Here is a 23,243-nt window from a genome sequence, read left to right as displayed (position 1 = left end):
AGTTCTGCTTGCATCCATAATGTGATGGGTGACATTTCCCTGGGGAGGGTAGCAGCAGTCTGGTTCTGTGTGCATCAAGAATCATCTGTGTAGCTATGTGGAACTAGTTTGAGGCTTGTATTTCAGCAGTAGCAAATAGTGATGATCTTTCTGTCATTAGAGGTGTGTGCAGAAGCCTGATATTGAATGGCATGCAGATAGTTCGCTATGCAGTTTTCATTTTTTATTGCCACTGTACTGCCAATATATGTTATAGATTGTATTTAGAAAGTATGTTTGTAGCTAACTGATATATTACTTTTTAAAGGTGATCAAAATAAGCACTGAAATAATATCCATGGCTTTGCATTCTGTAAAAAATTGATTTGTGCCCTCTCTGTATTGCTGAGCTTTTACAGTTATAGTGTCTTGATGAGCAGGACATTATTTTAAAAGAGGAAGTTAGGTCTGCCACAGAGGAAGCATTATATTATGGATTAAATGCTGTCCTTGTCATCTTTGAAACACACTTTTTCTGCTCTCTTTCTACATTCATCTTTTTTTTCCTTCATACTGTCTTCCAGTTCTTTAGTGGAGTTGCAAACAACGAGTAATTTTGAAAATTCTGTGTAGCTCTCTTGTTCTCTTTTTGGGAATTGATCTTGGAATGTTTGCTTCTGAAATACTTCTTGATTTGAAACTGGATAGGTAGAAAGATACTTTTTTCTGTGCCCAGTTGCTTCCTGCACTCGGGTTTATATTTGTATGCATGCTCTTAGTTGTTGTTGGCTAGAAATGTCCCACAGGAGATATTCTGTCGACTGAGAACTGGTCAGGATATTTTTCTTGGTATTTCCCACCTCAAAATGCACATGGTGGGTGGTTGGATAGTATTTATGAGCTGTCTTAGTTGTGTGCTTTGTGCATATTCTCCTCAGCTGGGATGAGTTCTTAGATTATGCAGAGGAACTGAAAAAGGGGCTGAGAACTTGGTTTCTGTGACTTGATTGAATTTGTTAAAATAGGGGTTTTAACTGTTAGGAATAATGGAGCTGGAAAGAGGTGCTGCTAGAATTGACCTTACTACTTATCACAAAGGCTGTGAATGACTCTGCAGATGTATTGCTCTTTTACTGGTTTTTCTTCTCAGAGAAGATTGTGACATCAGATGGCAAGTTGAGACCAGGAACAAACAAGGTCTTAGGATGCATCCCATTTGATTTTTACTGGTATTGCTTCTTGAATGATTTTGTGGGGCACGCTCTGGCTTGTGGTTGAGCTGTTTCATTTCCAGAGCTCGTAAGTGGTTGCCCTGAATAGAAAGAGACAGTGCCATTGGAACAGTGCTGGCAGTCAGGCATGGATTCCTGTTAGGCATTCTCACTGGTATTGCCATGGGACCACAGCCAGTTAGTTTCCTAAATAAGCATGAGAGTCCACTGGCAGCTCTGACAGAGCAAATGCTACTTATAGCATAGTAGCACCTCATGGGTGAGTCATTTGCTGCTGATTGTTCTAGCTACTGTCCATTAAATAACGAGATTTGGCTACTTGCTTGACTTAAATTGCCAAGTGCATGTTTGTTCATGGCCAGGCTTTCAAAGAGTGGTTATTGCACTAACTTTTCACTGGGCACAGTTATGTCAGGCTTCTGCTATACTGCTGTGTCATCAGACAGTATCAGAATGTGAGGTTAAGATTCTAGAATTCTGTTAAACGATAAAAAGACAGCAAAACAGCATGATCCATACCTTTGGCTTTCTGTAAATTTAGTAAAATACAATTGTTTTTAAGATTTCCTTCAATATTATGGGGAAATTGCCCAGGTAATTGCTTCCTTATCTATTCTATTTCTATGTATCATCCTTCAAAGTGTGTTGCGATATTTCTGTTAAATGCAGAAGAGCATTTTCAGTTGAGTGTCAAATCCAGCTGTGTGAAAACAGAACTTGTTTCAGCTTCACCAGTACAATTAACTCTATCTTGTGTATAAATAGTTCAGTTAAAAAAAAAGCCCAAACCAACCCTAAAATCTAACTATGTCTTAAAGACTTTAGTGGGACTTAAATATCTGAGAAGTCTAGTAATAGAATATGTTGGTAATACTATGTGGCTCTTTACTAGAGCTGTTTATAAGCAAGTGTGCAAAAAGTATATTGGTGTAAATAAAAGGGTTTTTTCTTTTCTGGCTTTCTGAGCTTTTTAATACATTTGCAGCTAGAAAATGATAGCAGTGAATACTGGGAATTCATTCTTGGTCCATGCTCCAGTTTAGCAGTGTTTAGCATTGCAACAGCAGCACTTTGTAGAAATCATTCCCAACTTTCTTCCACTGATTTTTGGGCATGCATTTCTTTTTCCTAAGAAAGTGGACTTAACTCATTTGCTTTCCTTTATTTGCAAAGGGGTGGAGAGTCTTGTGGTTGGGTTTTTTTTTTGGTGTGTGTTTGTGGTCTCTTGGCTTTTTTAAGACAAAGTTGTTGAGGTATTCCTTCCAGTCTTTGACTTGTAAAATTATTTTGTCTTTGGTATGTGTAAGATTGTCCAGTCCCAAGTACACTAAGCTTTCTTTACTTCGTAACACTGTCTTTCTTCTTTCTGCTGTCACTTCCTCTTGCAGAAAAAAAGACCTTACTTGCTTAAAGTTAATCAGAAGATTTATGTAAAGAAACTTGCACTTTCTGACTTTGCATATGCAAGTTGCTTGGATTGTCTGCTGTGCCCTATAGGTAGTTTAGTTTTAACATTTTTCTGATGCAGGGAAGGTGAGGTCTTCCTGCTTCACTCAGTACTAAATTATGAGAGTGGAGTGATGATGTATTCATACTGATGTGAGAGCTTTGCATCAAGAAATCTCCAGTACCATAATGAAGAGATTGGAATTTGTCACTTTTTAAACTGTTTTTTTAGTATCTTCCATCTTATTTTTATACAGCATGATCTGTGAGGTGAACTTCTGGATGATTTCTGTGTTATTCATAACATTGTTGACTATTTTTTGTTTGGTTGTTTTCATTATCTATACCCTGAGGTTCTTTTGGATACAGCATCTGAAATATTTTGCATAGTACTGTCAAAAAAGCTTAGGGTTTTTTCCTAAGAAAAACCTACCTTTTCCTTTGTACTTTATTAAATGTTTGGGTTGTCCTTGATTTGATTTAAGTCTGATTTTTGTCCCACCACAGCCTGCAAAATCATTTTGGCAGTTAACTTCTTGATCTTCCATTCTGCACAAATGTATATAGAGGCTACATGCGATCTGCTTTTTGAGCCCAGATACCTAACTCGGATGGTGTGGATGCTTTTATGTTTTATAAAATGGCTTGTGAGCAGGTTACCTGTTTAAAAAAAACGTTGCTTTGACTTCTGTCAAATCTTTTTAGCCACTGAGTCACAAATAACGTGATTTAGTCTCTAGTTTCCTAACACACCTATGTGCTATGAAAATTCAAATGTCTTGTCTGTTTCTGGGTGTCTCTTCTCATCATCTATTACTTTATTTTAAAGGCCCAAACATAACTTCCCTCCTTTATGCTAAACACAGCCAGCTTGTCTTCCATCAGGCTGTGGTCTGAAAAAAAATCTTTTCTCATTAAAGATTTACATCTGAAGTCTAATGTGGCACAATTCCTGTCACATTACTAGAAGTCTTCCTGAAAAGCATTGAAGAAAGTGTTCTTGGATGCCAGACGTAGAATCAGAAAGCACTGATCATGTTTTACTGAAGTTAGATTACTCATTTTAAAATTAGATTTCATTGTTTGTTGGCTTTACTGGTGTGTCATACCACTTGAAGAGCTGTTCTACCTTGCCCTAATTTTCCAGCTTTTTGAAAAGATCCTTGTTTGTTCTTACAGTTGGGAACCAAAAGATTTTGTTAGTTTTAATTCTGTTTCTGCTACTGAATAGGAGGAGTGGGGAGATTAATGTCATGACAAATATGCCAAAAGAGCTTCATTTCTGGCAGCTGGACCATGTTTTCTACCCATCCCTCTTCTGTGTTCTAGTTAGTAAAGGAACTGCTTGCTGTGATGTAAATGAACGGGATGCCCTGTCCTGTATGAATGCACTTCAACATGCTTCTTGTGGAGGAAAAGGAGGAAGAGGAAGGTGATGATTTAATAGGAAGAGCAATAACACCTCATTTTTGTGATGGAGTACCATCTCCAGTTCTGAAGGGTGAAGATGGATGAAGGCCCTCACCGGTATTTTCCAATGTTCCCCTTCCGCTTTGGAAGCAGATGTGTGGAACTGTCAAATGCAAAATTCCTTTACAGTCTGGACCTGGAGCCTAGCATACGTTACTCATAAATAAATATACACAAGGAATTCAACTATATGTTTTAGTAGTTATAAGCTAGTTTTCTGCATAGATGTGTTGGGTTGAAGGGAGAATGCACAGAAAACTCCCTGTGGAATGAAATTTATAAAACTCTACAAAAATGATTTTGGATTTTCTTTTTTGGCTTTTCAACCTATTCTGATTTGTAACAAGCTGGCCCTTCAGAGAATGCTAGGCTGTAGCTACTATCAGCAAAACATATAAATCCTTTGGAAAGGTAATAGGAAGAAGGCACCAGCAAGACTTAGACCTGAATGGGCATTTAAAGGTCTGAAAGAAGATAGAAAAATATTAAATGCCATGAAATAATTCTTCTTTTTTAAGCTTCGTTGTAAATCCTATCATGGTGCTGCTGCTTTGATTTGATTCAGTGTGAGATGGAGATCTAAGATTCAAGCATAAATTTTTTTCTACAAGAAATGAAACTGTAAAAATCTTCTAGCCACTTCACCCTGTACTGTTAGCAATCAGATAAATGAGACTGTGGGCTAATGGGATGTGCAACAAACCTCTGCATCTGCATAAACTTTTCATAGTGCAGTAGACAAACACAAATAGGAAATTATTTTCATTTTAAATATTGAGGTGGTACTGAATTAAGAGATCAATTGTTACATGGCTTTTTAACTAATCACTGTCACCTACATTTTGAATAGCTTCTCTCGCTGCTTTGTGCCTCATTTGGACTACAGCAAATTAATGCCAGATCAGTTCTTTCTTGCCAACCCGTGTCCTTATGAAGACATGAATGTGGTCCAAATAATTAGCATTTCTAGTGTCACAAATTACATTCCTTATACAGTGTGGTCAACTCAGCTGCTTTAGCAGTAAAAATGGTCATTGTGGTACACATTCCACTTTCAGTGTTGTATTCTGTAGTTTATTCATCTGGCTCAATCCTTAGAGAGGTCTTTATACCAAAGAAGATATGTTCCAGGAAACAAAAATAATTGTTCTTTTGGGATGTTCGGAAAAAAACTTTACTTAGAGGCTTGCCAAATTCTTACACAGCTGCTAAGATGATATAATGTTTTTCTTGTTTGACTAAGATTGTAAATATGAACTTCCTTCCTCCTGCATTTATAATTATTCTAGCTCTATGCAGAATTTGTGATAAATCTCTTCCAAATTTCTGTTGAATGAGAGTATCTATGAAATGCTTACAGACTTCAACATGCAGTTTATATTTGCTTATAAAATGGGTGACCTAATTTTCTGTGAGCTAGATATAACCTCCTCCCATAGTCCTGCCAAAAGAATGTATGTCTAGAATAAGAGTTTGTCCTGGTTTTCTATAGCAGAAAACACTTCAGCTGTGAGAATTCATGACCAGAATACCCTTAATCCTGAGAGGTGTTCACTAAGGTTAAGTTGCAGATTTGGTCAGACTTCCAGAACAGGCTCAGAGTGGACGGTAGGTTCTGTTTCATTTGTGTATGTCCGGTATTCCTGCATTTGTTGTGAGCCACGTTTCCTGCTGCTTTCCGAATTACACTGAAGGAAATGACAGCACTGGCCATCAGCCTTGTGGACACAGGCTTAAGTATTTTGGAAAGGAACTGAGCCTGGCTGCACCAATGATGTAAACTGAGGTTGTATTTGCCTTAGGAAGGGGCATGGCTCTTGGAGCATGATACAAAGTCAGTATGCAATATGTTATTAAGCTCATTTTTAGCCCTGGTTTTCTAATTTAATTTTAATGTTGAAATTTTATCTAATTGTTTTCATATGAAGACATTATTTTTTATGTTCTATAGAAAAAACTGAAATTGTTTTAATAATAATATAACACATCTACAAAAAATTTGAGTTTTTTAAACAGTCTTGTAGTATCAGTGCCCGTAAAAGGTATTATGTTTTGTTAATTTTTGTTGTTTAGGCCATATCTTGGTAATATGATTATATTTCTATCAGGGAAAGATGAATAAAATGTCTGGCTAGTTAAAAAGTCATCTGTTTAGACTTCCTGCAAACTTCCCATTTTCCCATTGAGTTCAGGAAAGATTCAGTTTTAATGACATCTGATATTAAGATGTAATGGCAAAAAAAGCAGGAACATTTCTTTCTTGACAAACTGTTGTTTACTTGAAATTTTCTTCACTCTTCTCAGTGAAGGACCTTTTCTCTATGTTCAATCTGAGCTTCCCCTGGTGCAGCTTCATGCCACTTCATAGCTTTTCATGTGGCAAAGGAATGTTTGCATCCAAGGGAAGGATGTCTTGTTTGTTCCTTAACTTGGGAAAACAGTGCTACAAAGACAGGCCGTTAAACTGTAAGCCACTTCCAACTGTACTATTCAGTGGAATTCGTGTTGCAACAGCTCTTCAGTTGTACCTTTATGTCATCAGTTCTGTGATGCTTTTTAACAGAGCTGTGCCTTTGCTCATGCACAAACAATCAAATGTTATAAATACCTACAGACTACTCTACTGATTAGCTTACATTGACAGGACTTTAATTATATAAATAATATATATATTTAAATTACGTGTATCTACAGACGTATTTTTCAAGCAGACATGTTGCCTTTGTGTTGGTTCTGAGACAATTCCACAGATACAAGAAAGGTTCTGTGCTTGTGGAATAAATTTTTAGTTTGCAGAAATGCCTGACCTGTGCCTGTAAGCATTAAATGAAAAAGTGCAAAAGGTAAGATGGGTTTTTTGTGTCTAGCCACTAATTTGAAAGCTAATGGCATGGGCATGCTGTGTTTTCATATCTTGTGCCTCAGTGCTACAGAGTTTAAACTGGAAGTTTTCTGAGTTCAGAATTATAAATGTATTTATGAATGGTAATGCTTTGTGGGTTTCTTTTTCTTGTTCCTGCTTCTGTTTAAATGTAGTCATCTCTAGGGATTAACTTGATATCTGAAAAGTACTGAAACATTAAGTGCTTGTAATAAAAAGTACAAGCTTCAAACATGTCTGTAGAGAAAGTAATTCATTAAGACTTGTCATTTTACTCATTTGGTAAAACTGATCCAAATTTAACATAAATGCAAATTCAGCAAAATTATACTTTTTTTATACTTTTTTTCCAGTGTCATACATATGTGATTGCATGTGCTCTACAGCAGGTAGCATTTGAAAATTTCTCAGTATTAATGGCAAAGGTAGTCTTTTCTGTTTATTATGAGCTTAAGAATGTAAAACAAATGCTTGAATCTTACAGTACACTCTGAGCTAGAAGTGGAGTCGCAGATTACAGGCGAGCCTTTTACAGGTGAACTTGCTGCTTCCAAAAAGGGGAACTTCCCACTTGTTTGTTTCCCTGTGCCTTCTCCCAGCTGTCTGGTATGAACCCAAAAGAAAGTGTTGGCTCTAATATTTGTCCAGTCACCGGGCAATCTATTGCTGATTGTGACCTCAGCAGAAAGACTGTTTTGGTGTTTGGAGTGTTGAGCGGGTTTTCTGATAGTTTAGAAGGTTGAGCAGGCTCAGTGATGTTCTGGAGCAACATGCTAATGGGTGGAAAGAGATTTCTTCCTTTTCACAACAGCAAGGAGGTGTTAGCCGGGCTCAAGCTTTCATGAGTAAGTTATTGTTTTAAACTGGAGGAGTGGGAGCTTAAAAAAAATTAAATATCGGGAAAGTTTGTAGAGATATTTTTCTAAAAACTCCTTTGAAAACTAGTGTAGAAAGTTTACCCTGGAATAGAGAGAAAGATAACTTCACAATTTTATTGCTTCTGACCCAGTTGTGTCAGTGTTTTCTAAATGCAAAGAAAACCTCCATCCAAAATGTGTTGTGGGTTTTATTTTGTTTTTAATATTCTGCAGCACTTAAATGCTGATAACAATAAGAAATATAGACTGAATTTCACAAATGCATTGCCAAAAAGTGTGTATAGATTTACTCAGCTGATAATAGTTGGGGGTATATTTGATGAATGCATTGATCCTGCAGAGCAGTGCAGGTAGGAGGTAGGCTGCCCTTTTGCCATTGGCATGTTTCTGAGAATAGGGCAAATGCAAGGATTTGCTACTGGACGTGCTGTAACATTTTGGTGCTCAGCTTCTTCATCTGAACAGGAGAGGACAGGAAGGAAAAAGGAGGAAGAATGTGCTGCAGCCCCTCCTTTCCTATGTGACTGAAACTCTTGGTTATGCACAGCCCAATGTGTGTTTCCAGGTGAACTTGTTTCTGGAGGGGCAAGCACAAATGATCTGCTACCTTTGGCATGTCACAGAGCCTGCTCCTAGCTTTGCTTTTCATGGGAAACTTGAATGTGGGCCATAGAAATGATTTTGAAAGTTACTGCCCTATCTGTCTTGAGAAATAGGTAAGTTGTTTTCACCTGTGGCTTCTCAATGAGCAACATCTTCCAAATCCAGCTTGGTGGAGGAAAACCTCTCTGGCTGCTAGGATGGCAGTCAAAGAGTAGCAGCTATCAAAAGAAATAATCCCTTTTTTTGCTGCTGAGCATTCTGTGGGAGGCTGTTCTGTGCATGAAGTATCTCATTTCTGTCCCCCTGAATTTGTGTGTCTCAGCATGGAAATGAGAGTAGTGTATAGTATTTTTCAGTCAGTGTGACCCTTCCTTAGAGGTCCTGATGTTGAAAAAAAGCTCATTCATTTTTGTTGTATTTAAAAAAAAGAAAGAAAGTTACACATAAAACAAGTTCATGTGTTACTTTAAGATGGCTTTGTATCAATCTGATCTAAGAAATGCTACTTTTTAAAACATTTTTTGTAATCCTTAAGATTATTTTAGTCAGCCTATGCTGTTCTTTTTTCTTTTCATCTAAATCTGCCCTACCTTTACCACAGCATCAGACTTGGGTAGGAGATATGAATAATCGAATACTAAGTGACAGGATTTCCAAGTATGTTTGTAAGCAAAGCATAAAGTGAAACATAATGCACAGCATATATGTATCTATGTGTATAATAGCCGCTCTGAGCCAGCTGGTTAGGATTATCCTTCACTGAATTAAAAATTTCCGTAGTTTAAGTGTTTGAGGAAAGATGTTTTTGGAAGAAGACTTAAAACTTATGATTTTAAGTGGCAGTATGGAATCTGCTGATTTACTTGATTATTTCCTCCTTCTCCCCCCTACCCCCTCCCCTTCCAGTAGCAAAACACTCTGTCTTTAGTTTTCATATGCAAGAAAAGCTTCATTCACAAAGCTACTGAGTGTGGTGGCAGCAGAGTTTACAGTAGTTGTTTATGTGACTCATTTGCTGAGCTGCTTAGACAAGGTCTCTGCAGCTTAAGATCTGAACAGCATTTCTTGGAATGCTGGCCTAATCCCATGAGTTTAAATACTTCTGTTGAAAGTCCTCCTTTAACAAAACCCAGCTGTCAGCTCCATCTTCCATGATTTGTTTACTCTATAGAAATTTCATGTTTGTTTCCTCAGTGGCATAACTTACACTGTATTTTTTTTTCCTTTTTGCTATGGAAGGGAATTTCCTTACTTTTTCAGGAATGTATACTTCAAAACATTGATTCTGTTTTAAATATTTACATTTGGTCCTAATCTTGAGGCAATTAAATTCTAGATAATGTCTTTTGCAATGCATCACTTGGTGTTTACTGGCTTTTTGACTTCTCTAACCTTTGACATAGCAAAACTTTTTTATGTTGAGGCTGCTTTCTTGCTTTAAATACTTTTTTTCCAGGGAGTGGTACCCAGTTGTAGTGTTCCTCCCGGCTTCCCTCCCTCACTTTCTGATGCCAAGATTTATTTAGAAACTGAAGTAATGCAGCTTTTCAGTATGAACCTATATCTTTACTGAATATCTTAAGCAGACAAAATTAATTTTAAAATTTTTAATTAGTTTCAGAAGGCTTATAAGCTAGAGATTAAGGTCAGTGCTCAGTAGGCAATGTTTAGATTCCTCTTGGCAGTCTGTGACAAATTTCATAGCTCTGCACCTCAAATTGCTGATACTGGTTTGAGCTATTGTGTGGACTTCTTGCTTTAAGATCATTAAACCACCCTTGAGAGAAAGGATGTTGAGTTAACAGTAGAAGAAAAACCCCAAGAGAAGAAAGTATTAAAAAGAAAAAAGTGTTGGGAGAACTATTGTCAGTTTTCTCTGGGTTTTTTGTTTGGTTTAATTTTTTGGGGTGTTGTTTATTTTTTTTTCCTTTTGTGGAGTTGGTATTGGGGGAAGGGGTCAGAAGCTCTGAAAGTGATATTCTGCTAAAATGACAAGTAAGTTGTATTTTCATCTTTTATCAGTGATGAGCATGTCTTTCTAAATCTGTTCAAGACTCTCCTCTTCAGGAATTTGTGCACCACTAGAGAAGAGTGGTGGTGGCATCCAGCTTTGTCATCTTGCTCAACCAGATGTCACTCCAAAACTGCTTTGTTGATTGACTTCTCTTCTGGAATGACTGCTCTTTCACTTTTTGAGGAGAAAAACAAGAAGAATGGAGCAAGTGTAGGACTTCCTTCAGGTGTTGTTTTGTTTTCTTCTCTCACCTGGTGGAATAATCAAAATACAACTTGGATTCTTAAAATATCACCAAGGAAAATGATGAAGTTCATACAGCAGGATGTTGGCTTTCTATTTCTTTACTATTGCATGTGAGTCTTATGGGTATCTAAAATTTTGCTTAATGACCTGCAAGACCCAAGGGAAGATGCTAATAAAATACTCTCTCGAAGCAGTGATTCTCCTGCAGTTTTGATGTTCACAAACATACTTTTCCACCTATATCCATATCATGAAGGTATGGATATGGTCTGTACTTTCTCCTTTTCGTGGCACATAGTTGCTGTCAAGTCTCATTGTGTGGCAGCGACCCTTTCAGCCTATGTGCCTGGCATGACTACCTAGTGAGCAGTGCTGATTTACTGCCAGATGATCCCCTCCCCTGTCCTTTCACAGAAAGCTGCCCCATTCCTGCTGACTTCCAGCTTTTCCTTCCAGTTATGACTGCTGGGACTCATCTCTGTCCAGAGCCCCTCATCACTCTTTCTTCTAGATACACAGGGCTGTCTTAAGCCTTACTCTCTCAGCTCTGCTTCCTCAATGCAGTCCTTCCAAGCCTCCCACAAGACACAGCTCTTGCATTGAAAAAAAAACTCTCCTTACATAGTAATTCCATTTCTCATGGTATCCTCATGGTGCACCATGTACTTCCTCTTTTTTCCTCTCTCATCTACCTCTCGCACTTTATAAACATATAAAGTGTCCTCTGTCCTTCTGTGCAGAGGTTGGTGATGCAAGAGTGATGGGGGTAGAGGTGGGTTTTATGTCTCTCCTTACAGTTTGCTATGAAGTTGGAGGATGAAAGTTGACTGCCAATTGCAGTACTTAAAGCTAGTCTTATTAGTGGCTTAAAATATAAAACTAGTTGAGCCGGGGTAGCCTGTTTAGATGTGTTTATTTTTGGTTTATGGCAGTGTTCTTCTTCTCAGTTTGTTAGAGGTGGGCTTAAAGTGAATCAGATGTCTTCTAAATTGAATATACTTTCTCCTTCTTAAAGAAATGTTTCACCCAAAAGATTATTCCCCTGTTCATCCTCTAGATATTTTTCTTTGTGGTGTCTCTTAATGTCATGCTGTTTTGTCATGGCTAGCTGTAAACAGCAAAATGTGGTGATTCATAAATGCTAAGAATGAAATATTTATGTTCTTTAGAGATATCAAACATTCCTTTGTGGGTCTTCTAAAAAATATGCAATTGTGGTTTTGATTTTTTTTTTTCACGTTTTTCTGGAGATAGTTGTTCTGGCTATAGTGAAATACACCTCTTCACAATGTAGTCATAATTCTTACCAGGAAACCTAAGTTGCCTTCCAGCCTGTTCCAGCTGACGTTAGTGTAAAAATATATACCCTGTCATAAAAGCAACCTGTGAAGAATGTTGTTTATTTATCATAGGTAAAGCATTACTCATCTGTTTTTTGAGCCATGGTTCATAGGCTGTCACTAGGTCCTTGTAGAAAGGGATTTGGCAACTACTTCTGAATCTAGATAGTACCCACATCATGCAGATTTCCAGTGTCTGCTGTGGTATCTTAAGTGAGCATTGGCATAATGCTTGTTTTTAACCTTTGAGAGAGTCCTTTGAACAAAAATTAGTTTTTAACTGTACTAAAACATAGAGTAGCTCAGTCTTTTGAGGAAGTACTCTTGCCTGCATTGTAATTTGACCTATGACCTAAGTGATTTTCTTACATTTCCCTTCTCCTGGTTGGTTTCTTCATTCATCTATACCATTTATAACAGTAGGTACTGTTGAGATGTTCAATTTTATGGGTAGTGGACAGTTGCTTGCTTTATTTTGTTTTCTTATAGTTGAAAGACAACGTAGTGTATGTGTAAAAATTAGTTTCTTTCAATATTTATTCCTGGTGGAAAAAGACCCATTACAGGTACAACAGACCAGTCTGTAAAAGGATTTGAATTTTTGAGTGATTGGGTTGGCTAATGCTTCTTCTCAAATGTGGGGTGATCCTGAAAGTGCTGCTGTTAGCTTGGTGATTGTTACTACTGGGCTACAACTACAGGAATATTTGTGTATTCCGAGATCTGTGCATAAGGCCAAATATTACAACAAAATTCATACCTATTCTTAGTCTGCTTGTTCATATTTATTACTCTTTTTTTAGGCATCATTCCAAAGGTAAAACTGAATGCAAAGAGTTGCTGCAGCAGTATGTGTGTTACAATAACCACATGATGAAGATTCCAGAAAATCGGCACTAATGTCATTTCTAAGTATTTATCTGCCTACTGAAGACAGGCTAGACACTGAAAATTCTCTAGTCTCAGCTGGTAAATCTAAGATGCTGGCTTCTGCAACTAATGAGTGTTGTTTTACAGGGTTATTTTCCTCTCTACTTGAAAAATACTTCAGCTAAGGCAAGTTATGTTTTTATGATGTAAATATTTTTTTATAGTTGTCTTCAAGTTGTCTTCATAAAGACTATTCAGTGAGACACGATGCAATCTAGGATGCTCTTTTTATGGGAATTAATTTAATGTCCACTTGGGTACTCTGGCTGGAATCTTGGTTCAGGAAATAGGATGCAATGATTGATAAAGCCCCTTCTTTTCAAGGCAGCATCTGTTTGGCTAGAAGTGAGTCAGGAACTGAAATGTATTGGAGGGAATAAAGGTTTTACTGTGTGCCTTCCCAACAGCGCAAATTTCAAATGCAGTTAGATTCTTGTAGTGACATTTCTGTAATTTTGGTGCTTCCCTTATCATACAGGAAAGAAGACCTTATAAATGTATTCCAGTATACAAGGAGGCAGTATGCTTTGGGGACTAAATTAAAATTTCAGGTTGCAGTTATGGAAAGTTAGAGTCAATATAAAGTAATAATAATGCAAAGGCAGCTTAAAACCAGAAACCAGCCCTATGGCCATTCTACTTGATGCACTTTCCATTTTACTTCTCAAAGCTTTCAGGCAAAGAAGGGGTGGATGGGTGGGTATTCTGTGGGTGGTTTTGTTGTGGCACATCAGAATGATTTCCCACTGCTAGAAATCAAGATGATGAAGTAAACATTCTGGTATCTTTGGTGTGTTTATTTCAGGAAATTGTGTGTGCTAGTGTCAACTAAAGTTGGAGTGGGAGTGTGCAAATTCTTCTTAAATACAAAGGGAGCTGCAAAGGATCTGAATATGGAAAATTGTTTTTCTATTTCTTCATGCTGCTAGCCAAAAAGAGCTCAATTCTTTCATATTGTCTGTGAAGAATACTGAGTTGTCATATCTGTGTCTGCTTTGTTCTGAAGATTAGGTATTAAATCTGTGGAAGACCAGGGAGCAACTGTGATATGTTTGATTTTCCTGGTTAGAATTTCTGGGGGCAGTTGTTGAACAGTCTGTCAGAATGTGAGAGGGATAAGAGTGCTGTCATGAACAGCACTAAGTTTCAGAAAACCTGTGTTTGCTGTATACAGCATTGATGTGTTTTGGGGGATTCCAGAAGCAATGAGCAACTTGCTTTGATGTTACGATCTGGTGTCTGATGAAGATTTTTTCTTCTTCCAGTTGCTTTTTCAAACAATTGTTTCATTAGCAGTCGTTAAAATGTAAGTTATGTGTTCACTTGTGTGCTGTAAATATTTATAAGACAAACTTATAAATAATGTAAAGAAAAAGATTTTATGAGCTTAGTGAAAAAGGTTGTTGTTTGACTGGGCTTGAAATACAAACAGCTAGAGGCCAAAGCAAGTTCTTGCACAGGCATGTGCCTGATTTTAAGAGGAGCATTAGAAATCACGCTGTGAATGTTTGAATAACTGTTACTTTCAGCAGCCTTAGTTGATCTTTTATTAAAACTGTAGCCTGTGCAGTTCAAAACATGCATTTTCAAACAGCAGATTTCTTTTCTGTGGTTTCAAAGGTACATTCTTGCATGTTGTATGGATCCGTGGGCAAAGGAGGGAATATTGTGGGCTGTCCTGTTTTGCATCTCCCAGTTAAACCTGAAAATAAGACCATAAAGTGAGGATGCCTGGTTTTCAGACTTGCTGGAGTTCTGCAGTCTAGACCAACTGCCTGAGAAAAAGTAAAAGACTTGAAACGAAATATGCTCAAACTGTACATAGCTTTTAAACTCTTTCAGTGTATTCTGGGATTGTCTTTGTTCTCCTAGTAGCTCTGAATAAATCTTGTACATTGCATATTCTGCTCTTGACTTCCTCTGTTTGAAGAATAGTAGTTTTTGCTGAAGAACAATGATCTATATTAATTTTGAAGAACAGTCTAAAGAACCCCTCTGTGTTGGCATTTGTTTCTCTTTTTGCCAGTGCTATTTCCAAATTGCTACCAATTCATTTGTTTTAAAAAACAAGTGTGAAACTAAATAAAAGCAGTTTTCCAGAGCAATGCTGAGTCCCTTCCTTCCTTAATAATTTGAATGTAGTTGAGTTGGACAGGCAGATAAATTGAATTGTGGCATGCAGATAATGTGTTGATGTGAAGAAAAACACCTTCATCAGCTGGGGAGTAAGGGAAGAAAGGCAGGAAATAGATAGTAGACTTAAATCCAAGGTTGTCACAGTAACAATGAATGCTTTATGCACCTTAATTATATCTGCAGTATCTTGACATATGTCTGGTTTTTGTGAAACATATATTGATGTCCAGGATTTCAAGAGGTCACCCACAGTGTTTCAGAGTATTGGTTGTGAAAGATCTCCTTGCTTTTAATGAAGTGTCTGAAGTTTTACCTTTTGTCAGACATTCAGCATGTTTTCACCTTGTCTTCTTAGTGCCAAGTCGGGAAAACTATTGCCTGAAGCATGATTTATAAAAAAAGAAAAATTAAACTCGAAGCTGGCTAAAAATAGCATATTGAAACAGACTTTCACTTGACATAAGATTTTTTCATTTCGAATGTTTTGAATTTGAATTTTTTTGGCTGACAGATTTTTATCTTAGTTTTTGAATTTGAGAGGCATTGGAATGTCTGTGCTGCAGAAGCCTTGGGAGGTATTCAGCTATTACTATGCTATTTGAAGCTTAAAGAAAACAAATGTTCTTTTGTTCAGGTTTTCATCTAGATTACTTTTAAATAAACTGGGTTATAGAACATTGGATAATGCACAAAGGGTTTCCTATAATTTTCTAATCCCCCTCCAAATATCTTTTTCAGGAGTAATTATTTTCAGAATACTTTATGCTTATTAAAAAGAAACACAAATACTAAAGCAAGTGATCTGCACTGTCCCTGGCTTAGTGTGCTGCAGTATTAAATTTAAAGGACGGGTGTTAGTGTCAGTTATAGCATAAGAATCTCTGACTGAAAAGTGTGCCAGATCTGATTAGTCCCTGTCACATGGACAGAGTATTAATGTGTTACAAATGAATGTATGTGCTCAAAGGTACCTATCATTGTTTCCATGACTTTAATTATGGAAATATCTAGAAACATGGAACAGGGATGTGGGCTTTGTCAGTTTTGTGAAAGCATTTTAGGTTTTTTTTTCTGTTCAAGTAGCCTTGTTTCTTTAAGTGGTCAGGTGAATGCATATTAGAGATGAAAACCTGTTAGAATCTTCTATTTGTGTGCACTCTGTGGTTATGGGCTCATATAGTATATTAGTGTAGTGTTCTGTCATATACAACTTTTTAACAGGAATGGGTATTGGCATAATAGCACAGGAATGATCACAAATGAAGGAACTTGCATGTCCAGGTGAGGTCTAGAAGAGAGTATGTTTCCCAAACCAGGGTATGCTATGTAGTTCTTGAGGCTAGATTTTAAAATGCAGAAAAAGTTATTTCTTGAGATGGTGTTTCAAACATTTCTGTCTAGTCTACTGCATTCCTAAAATAGCTTTGTAACAAATTCAGTAGTTGTTTTTAGAAGGCAAATTGTTTTTTTTCAGGGCCAAGCAGAACCTTGTGTAAGCCTTTATTTGAGAAATAAGAAAGGCTGGAGGTAGAAACATCAGTTGGCTGAAAGTTGGTATGTTTTCATTTTGGGGTTTTATGCTGTCAGTTGGTTTTGAGAATACTTAAGCATCTCTAGTTAAAAAATCTTATTATACTGTTTCTGAAGTTAGAGTGAATAAGCACATTCTTATTGCTAAACCTTTATGCACATTAGTGTTTCCAGTTAGCTCAGAATTCTGTTTTTCTTTCTCTTAGTTTTTGCATCATCAGTGAATTGTGGTATGGAGAAAACCTGCAACTTAATTATTTTACAACTGCTATTTTTTTTCAGCGCAGTGTTTTCTTTGTAAGGAGAGACTCTTTATTATATTAACTGTATAATAAATTCATTTGTCTCAATCAACTTGGTTGATTTAAGGTAGGAACTACCGTCTCAACATGCAAGTGTGCAGGATAGGATCTCAGTGCAAGACACTTCCCTCATGCCAAGGTCTCAGTAAAAGGTACTTAAGATACACTTTTGATAATTCTGTCCCAAAGCTGTTGATAGAAAGAAAACTGTTTCTTTGTTTCAGAATTCTGTGGTGGTGTCTTTTCTTGAAAATGTTGACATAGTATATCTGAAGCATTTCTCTTTGGCTTTCCATCTTCCCTCATGTGTTTTAATATCTTATGCTTGTCCTGGCCTACTAAGAAAATAAAAATCAGCTTGAAGCGTTAATCTTTCTGTTTTATTCCCCTAAAGTATGGGTGAGTTTTGTTTCTTTACTCTGTAATTTAAAATAGTAGGTTATGATTAAATGTTACAATTGGTAACTTCTAAAGCCTTAATAATTTTTCAAAATCTAGTACTAGAATACTCTGCTTCATGCATTTAAAAGTAAAGTCTAATGAACTGTTTGGGAAACTAGACCATTGACTTAGAGTGATTATGAGTCTGCCTGTTTAAGCAGCATTTCAGACAGACAGACTAGACTGTCACAGTCCATAGTGGATAATGAAATTATACATAGACCACTCTTTAGTGCAGGAAGCCTCACTTCCATATGAAAGACTACACTGTGTTGATACTGTATTTTATCCAGGTATCCCAGAATGATGCTGCTCATTTTCTTTGTGTTCTACTTCGACATACACTTTAAGAGAACACAAGGTGAGGTGTTGAAAAATAACTTGAATCCTGAAGTTACTTTGGCATGTTATCTGGATTGAGCTAGGCAGAAATAAAAACTATTTAAAATCTGCTCCTCTGCAAATATTTTAGGAATGTAAGTGGCTTACTTTATGGCATCACATCAGAACCATTATTCTTTCCCCATTTTTTACATCTAACTCAATTCTAAATGACTCCTTTAAGAAAAAAACTCCAACCCAAATAAACACAACCCCTCACCCTTTATGCTGGTTTTATTTCTTGTTATAAGTAAAGATGTATCCTTAGAAAGGTGTGATAACTCCCACTTAGATCATAATGTGCTAAAGTGCCGTGCATGTTTGCTGTGCTCAACAACAGTAAGAAAGAAAATGGTTGTAAAAGGGAAAATTTGAAGTTTTTAATTGGAATGTGCACTCTTTTTTGAAGTGGTTAATGTTTTGAGTTCTTATGCCAAGAAGTTCGTATACTGCTTTCTGAGCATTTTGTCTCTGCCCTCATTTATTGAATTAATTCTTTAATTAGTGTCCTTTGGGATGTCTTCCATTTGTGGAACTTGTACTAAGATTTCCTTTTACAGAATTTGCGACTCAATATTAGCTGTTTCTGAAGCGAGACACTAACCTCTGTGTGCCTTTTGCAAGTAAATGTTGACAGGCTCATAGGAAATGCAGCTGACGTTAGGAAGCTTGGGTGGGGACTACAAGGAGCTGGCAAGTACTCCAGGGTTCAGTGCCAGACATGCTGACACAACAGTACTTCACTTGTAAAAGTTTTCTTTAGGCTGCTAATTCTGTCTTCAGAGTAACTGGAACCAAATCAGTGTCTCTAATGGCAAGTTAAAATAGCTAAAGTAACACTTTATAGGAAATTGAGAATGCTTTCCATGGCTTAGATCCTCAGAAATATTAGTCAAAAGAGCAAGCTTCTCTCTTAATGAAAGGGTGAGTTATGAACAGTGCAGTGTAATGAATGCACTGCAAAACAAGTCCATCTAACTAGAATGAGTGTGAGAAGCAGCTCAGAGGGAAAGGCTAGCATTGTACAATCTCTGTAAATACTGTGCTCTGAGTGATTTATATCACAGTTTCAATTTATTTGATTTGCTAGTTCATAGTCATATTTCATAAGACATCATTTTAATAGCTTCCTTTAGCTTTTGAATAAAAATTGTTTTCTTCAAATGTAACATTGAGAAATGCTACTTGAGCACTTCTACAGCAGTGTGACCATGTCACCTTATGTATAATGTATTTTGTCTTGAGTTTGTAGTATTTCTGGTCCATGTTAGAGCCCAATAAATAGTAAGGCAAAGCTTTGAAGGGGGTACAAGTGGAATACAGCTTAGGTTTGCTCTGCAGAAATTCAGGCAGAGTATGAGTTACTGCTACCATGCTGTCTCCAGTTTTGTATGTGGGAGGACTTCATGATGCCTCAGGAGGCACCATGGAGAGGAATCTTGCTGGGGAAGGCATGCCTGGCTTACAAAATATAAAAACTGCTGCAGTCTTGGTGGAAGGATGCAGCAATATTATATAAGCATATTGGTTTTGTTTTAATTTCATCATCACCCTTAGATTTTAGCAACTCCTTCCTTTCATTTCTTAGAGTGCAGGACTCAAAGCAAGTGGCAGAAGAAAGGAGATTTCAGATGATGAAATTAATCTGTTCAGTGTTTTTGCAGTGCAGTGTGCCATGACAATCAAGTTAGCTTTAATGTTATTGCTTCTTTTAATGTAGGCACATGCATTCTGCTCTCCTGCAAAAGTAGATGTTCAGGTAGTAGACTGAAGCAGCTTTGCCTAGAGCAACTGGGTGGCAGTAATGCATCCATGGGAGACATTGGCTTCTGCTGACCTCAGAATTGCAGATCACCTCTGAAATCTCCTCTGACCTATTTTATCAAGTTAAAATGAAATAAAAACAATATATAGTAATAAGAAAATACTATTTTTAAATGTTAGAGGGTTTTTTTTTTTCATGAGAACTGTTATGTAAAAGAAAAAGTGGGTTGAGCAGTTTTTTCATAACATCCCATATTGTTTGACTGTGCAATGTTGGACATTGATGTCTTTCAGGCCAAGATTTGTCTTTTCCTGAAGAGAAGCACTTAATCAATTTTTAAATCTACAAAATGTAAACTGGTGCTTTCTGAAAGCTATGTGGCAAGTAACTGTGTAGCCCAAAACTTGCCTAAATCAAGCTGTTCAACTCACCACTGATTTTTTTGTGAAGCTCTTGCTGAGGATCTGTTCTCATGTGTTTCTGGACATTCTGTAGCACATCTCTGAAATTTACCTTCTGTACTGCCTGATTGCTTCCAAATGATTACCTAGATTTTTTTTTCTCCCCAAGTATGTAAATTCTGTTCCTGAATTAGATCCTGTCTTTGCCAGTATGAGTGTACATAGAAAGGCGTGTGTGTCTTAGCTCCACAAAAGAGGCTGGAGGACATGTTTGGAAAAGAGATTTAAACAGAAGGTTATTTTCACTGACATGATAACAGATAATCTTTGGAGAACATTGTCTTTATCTTGGTCACAAATTTGTTGAATGAAGGAGGATCTGAGAGATGCTTTAGTGACTCTGCTTCCAGAGAGAAGTTCCTTTGTTGAGTAAAAATTGTGCAGTATCACTGAAGTGATCTGGTCAGTGTCCAAGATTTGAACTGTCTCAGGGGATGTATTGCTGACATTCTCTATGGCCTGTTTAAGCATTTCTGTTTACAGATCTGTGATCTATTTGCAGTGCAGAGAGGCTGCACTTCTTGTGGTTGAATGGTCTTGCTTAACTGTGGTCAACTGAATTCCTTGGGCAAGAGCTGAATTTTTCTATTGCATTGTCAATAGATTTTGCCAGCAATAGCTGGCAATGAAGGCACGTGCAACGCAAGCATGAATTTCTGATGGTATATTACATATTGTGAACTCTGTTCTTAATAATTTTCTGCATCATCTGACAAAAGTGAGCTGCAAAAATGGCCTGGCCTTGAAATTATCTATTACAACTTCCATACTAAGTCTTTACTAGTAAGCAGGAGTTTTTATGAAGTCTATGGATGGCTATTTGCTTTGATGTATGAACAGTTTCAGAAATATGGTAGCTGGCACCAGTTTTCTTAGACACTGACATGAAAGTTTGAGTATCAAACTTTTTTCTTTTTTCTTTTTCCAGATGGAGCAATTGTCAGATGAAGAGCTTGACCATGGTGCAGAAGAAGATAGTGATAAGGAAGATCAGGATCTCGACAAGATGTTTGGGGCCTGGCTGGGTGAACTGGACAAACTCACACAGGTGAGGGAGGTTTCAGTCATCTCATGGAATAATTTTTTCGTTGGTATTGCGTTTCTTTTCAGTTGAATACCAACTGCTTGACTCTGCCACTTGCAGCAGGGCAGACAGTAGCCTGTGACCACTTCAGTAATCTTAAAGGTTTTTAAATTGGGTTGTTTACCCCATCCTGAGGTTGTTACATTCATTTTGTACAACTTGCTGGTTTGATCTATGACAATGGGTGTAACAGTTCCTTCTGAGAATTATAGAATTGCTGTTTTGTCCTTATGTATGTAGAGCAACACAGACTTCAGCTGACAGGAGATAGGCTATGTCTTGAAACGTGTGGATTGACATTGTCCACCTGGGACAGCATTTATTTGTTGCACCTGAACAGCAATAAGAAAAAATTGTGAATGCTGCCACTGATAACGTAATGAGATAGCCTGATACACCCTCAAAGACTCACCATTGTTCCAGAGTACTCTTCCTGCATCAGTGAAGCAGCTGATAGGACATCTTTCAGTCCTTCCTTCTTTCTAGTGCTTTTCCTTTGCTTCACAAGCAGATACTGCATTTTGCATGGTGTGCTGCACTCCTGGAGTGATCAGCCATTTCTATGTGACTGCCTGCAGGGGGTGTTTCAGCTTGTGAACTGGCCTTCCTGAATAACATATTTGATCTTCTCCCTGTTTGTCATGTAGAATTCAGCAGAGGTATGATAAGTGAAGGTTCATTAAGCTAGAGAAGAGGCAGTTTGTCTCATCTTCATCTTACCTGAAGACTGAAGGAAAATTGTGCTAATCATGTAACAGGATTTCAAGTTAAGGCTCATCTATTACTGTCTCTGCCATCAAGTTCTAAATGTATATAGCACTATAGGGGAAAACTGTTTTGTTTTGCTGAGCTCACACATGCAGGGCAATTAAGAATCCTATCTTCTGAGATGAGTGGAAGAGTGTAACATGAATCTGTATATACTAATTCTTGCTGATTTTTTACTTACTTTGGAGGGTTTTTAATGGTGTGAACCATTTTGAAGGCATTGGCTTTGTAAATCGCCTTGAGTGAGGATATTCACAGAGGAGCACAATGGGTCTTAGACCCATTAAGCATTGCTTTATTTCAGATGTTCTGCAGACCTGTTGAGCTTCAGTGACAGCAAGATTCCCAATGTAACACGTTCCACTCCAGGGGCAGAAGCTTCTGGCCCTGTCATGTACTTCTTGGGTCAGCAGCTGGATCACAATTGCCCTACTTATAAAAATCCTTGTATTTATGTCATCATAACATAACAATTCAATGGATCTTAGATCCTTTGTTCTTTGCCCCATTTTTTTAAAGTTATGAGCAGCCTAGAAATATAAATATACTTTACTTGGGGCTTATAGCTACGCTATTAACAGGCAGACTTCAGGGTGATGTCTCAGTTTGTTGTTGGTCCATGCAATTTCTTAAATCTACTAAAAAGTACTTAATGGTAGGACCCACATTATTTGTTTCTTTCCTTCATATTGCTGTTCAAGACAGTCTGCAGCATAGCCTGACAGTTGCCCTTCTGTCTTTCACAACCACTGAGAAATGACATTTCCCCCAAAACTTTGAATGACCTCGTATTGTTCTGCATAAACAAGTTAATGGAGCTGATTGTGTCTCAGATCATTTATTTGGACATTCATCAAATCTTGATGGGGCTCTTCCAGTAAGGGACGTGATTAGCATTAATGAGATCCAAAGTGCATTCTCCTGTAGTTTCAGTATTTGTTGCTATCTATCAGCTGGACTTCAAGAGCACTAGGAGGAAAGGTTTTTGTCCCTGATATCCTTGGTCTTTAACTTCCTTTTAGATTTCCTAAATGTTTATTTTTAGAAGATTTAAAGTAAGACCCAGATGTAACTGCTTTTTAAAAGATCTGAAATAGTTTGAATGCCCATGGGAATCATTTGAATTCACTTTCCCTCTTTAACTCTTGGTCTAACAAAAGTCACAAAATCTGCAGTCTGTGTGAGCAATATTTGGCATTGATGAAGGGTGTCTTAACATTTATTCTGCTTAAGTTATTCTGCTATATGATGCAGGTTAAATGAAAAACAAAAATTACCATGCTTCTCATGATTATTTAGAAATAAGCTTTTGGTGCTGATGTAGGTTTTAGTAGCTCTCCAGACTGCTGACTTAGC

At 37.3% G+C, this 23,243-nt stretch overlaps 1 protein-coding gene across 3 annotated transcripts in view; it reads left to right on the top strand.

Moving 5' to 3' along the window:
* The window catches only part of RAPH1 (Ras association (RalGDS/AF-6) and pleckstrin homology domains 1), a 79,910-nt gene that overhangs the window by 11,054 nt on the left and 45,613 nt on the right, over positions 1-23,243 (top strand). For all 3 annotated transcript variants that reach the window (XM_050977104.1, XM_050977105.1, XM_050977106.1), the window contains exon 2: positions 20,964-21,083. In XM_050977104.1, the coding sequence (XP_050833061.1) occupies positions 20,964-21,083 (120 nt within the window). The remainder of the gene's footprint in view (positions 1-20,963; positions 21,084-23,243) is intronic.

This window comes from Serinus canaria, chromosome 7 (genome assembly GCF_022539315.1).
Source record: "Serinus canaria isolate serCan28SL12 chromosome 7, serCan2020, whole genome shotgun sequence".
In the NCBI taxonomy this organism is placed as follows: Eukaryota; Metazoa; Chordata; class Aves; order Passeriformes; family Fringillidae; genus Serinus; species Serinus canaria.
This window is presented reverse-complemented; position numbering and strand designations above follow the sequence as displayed.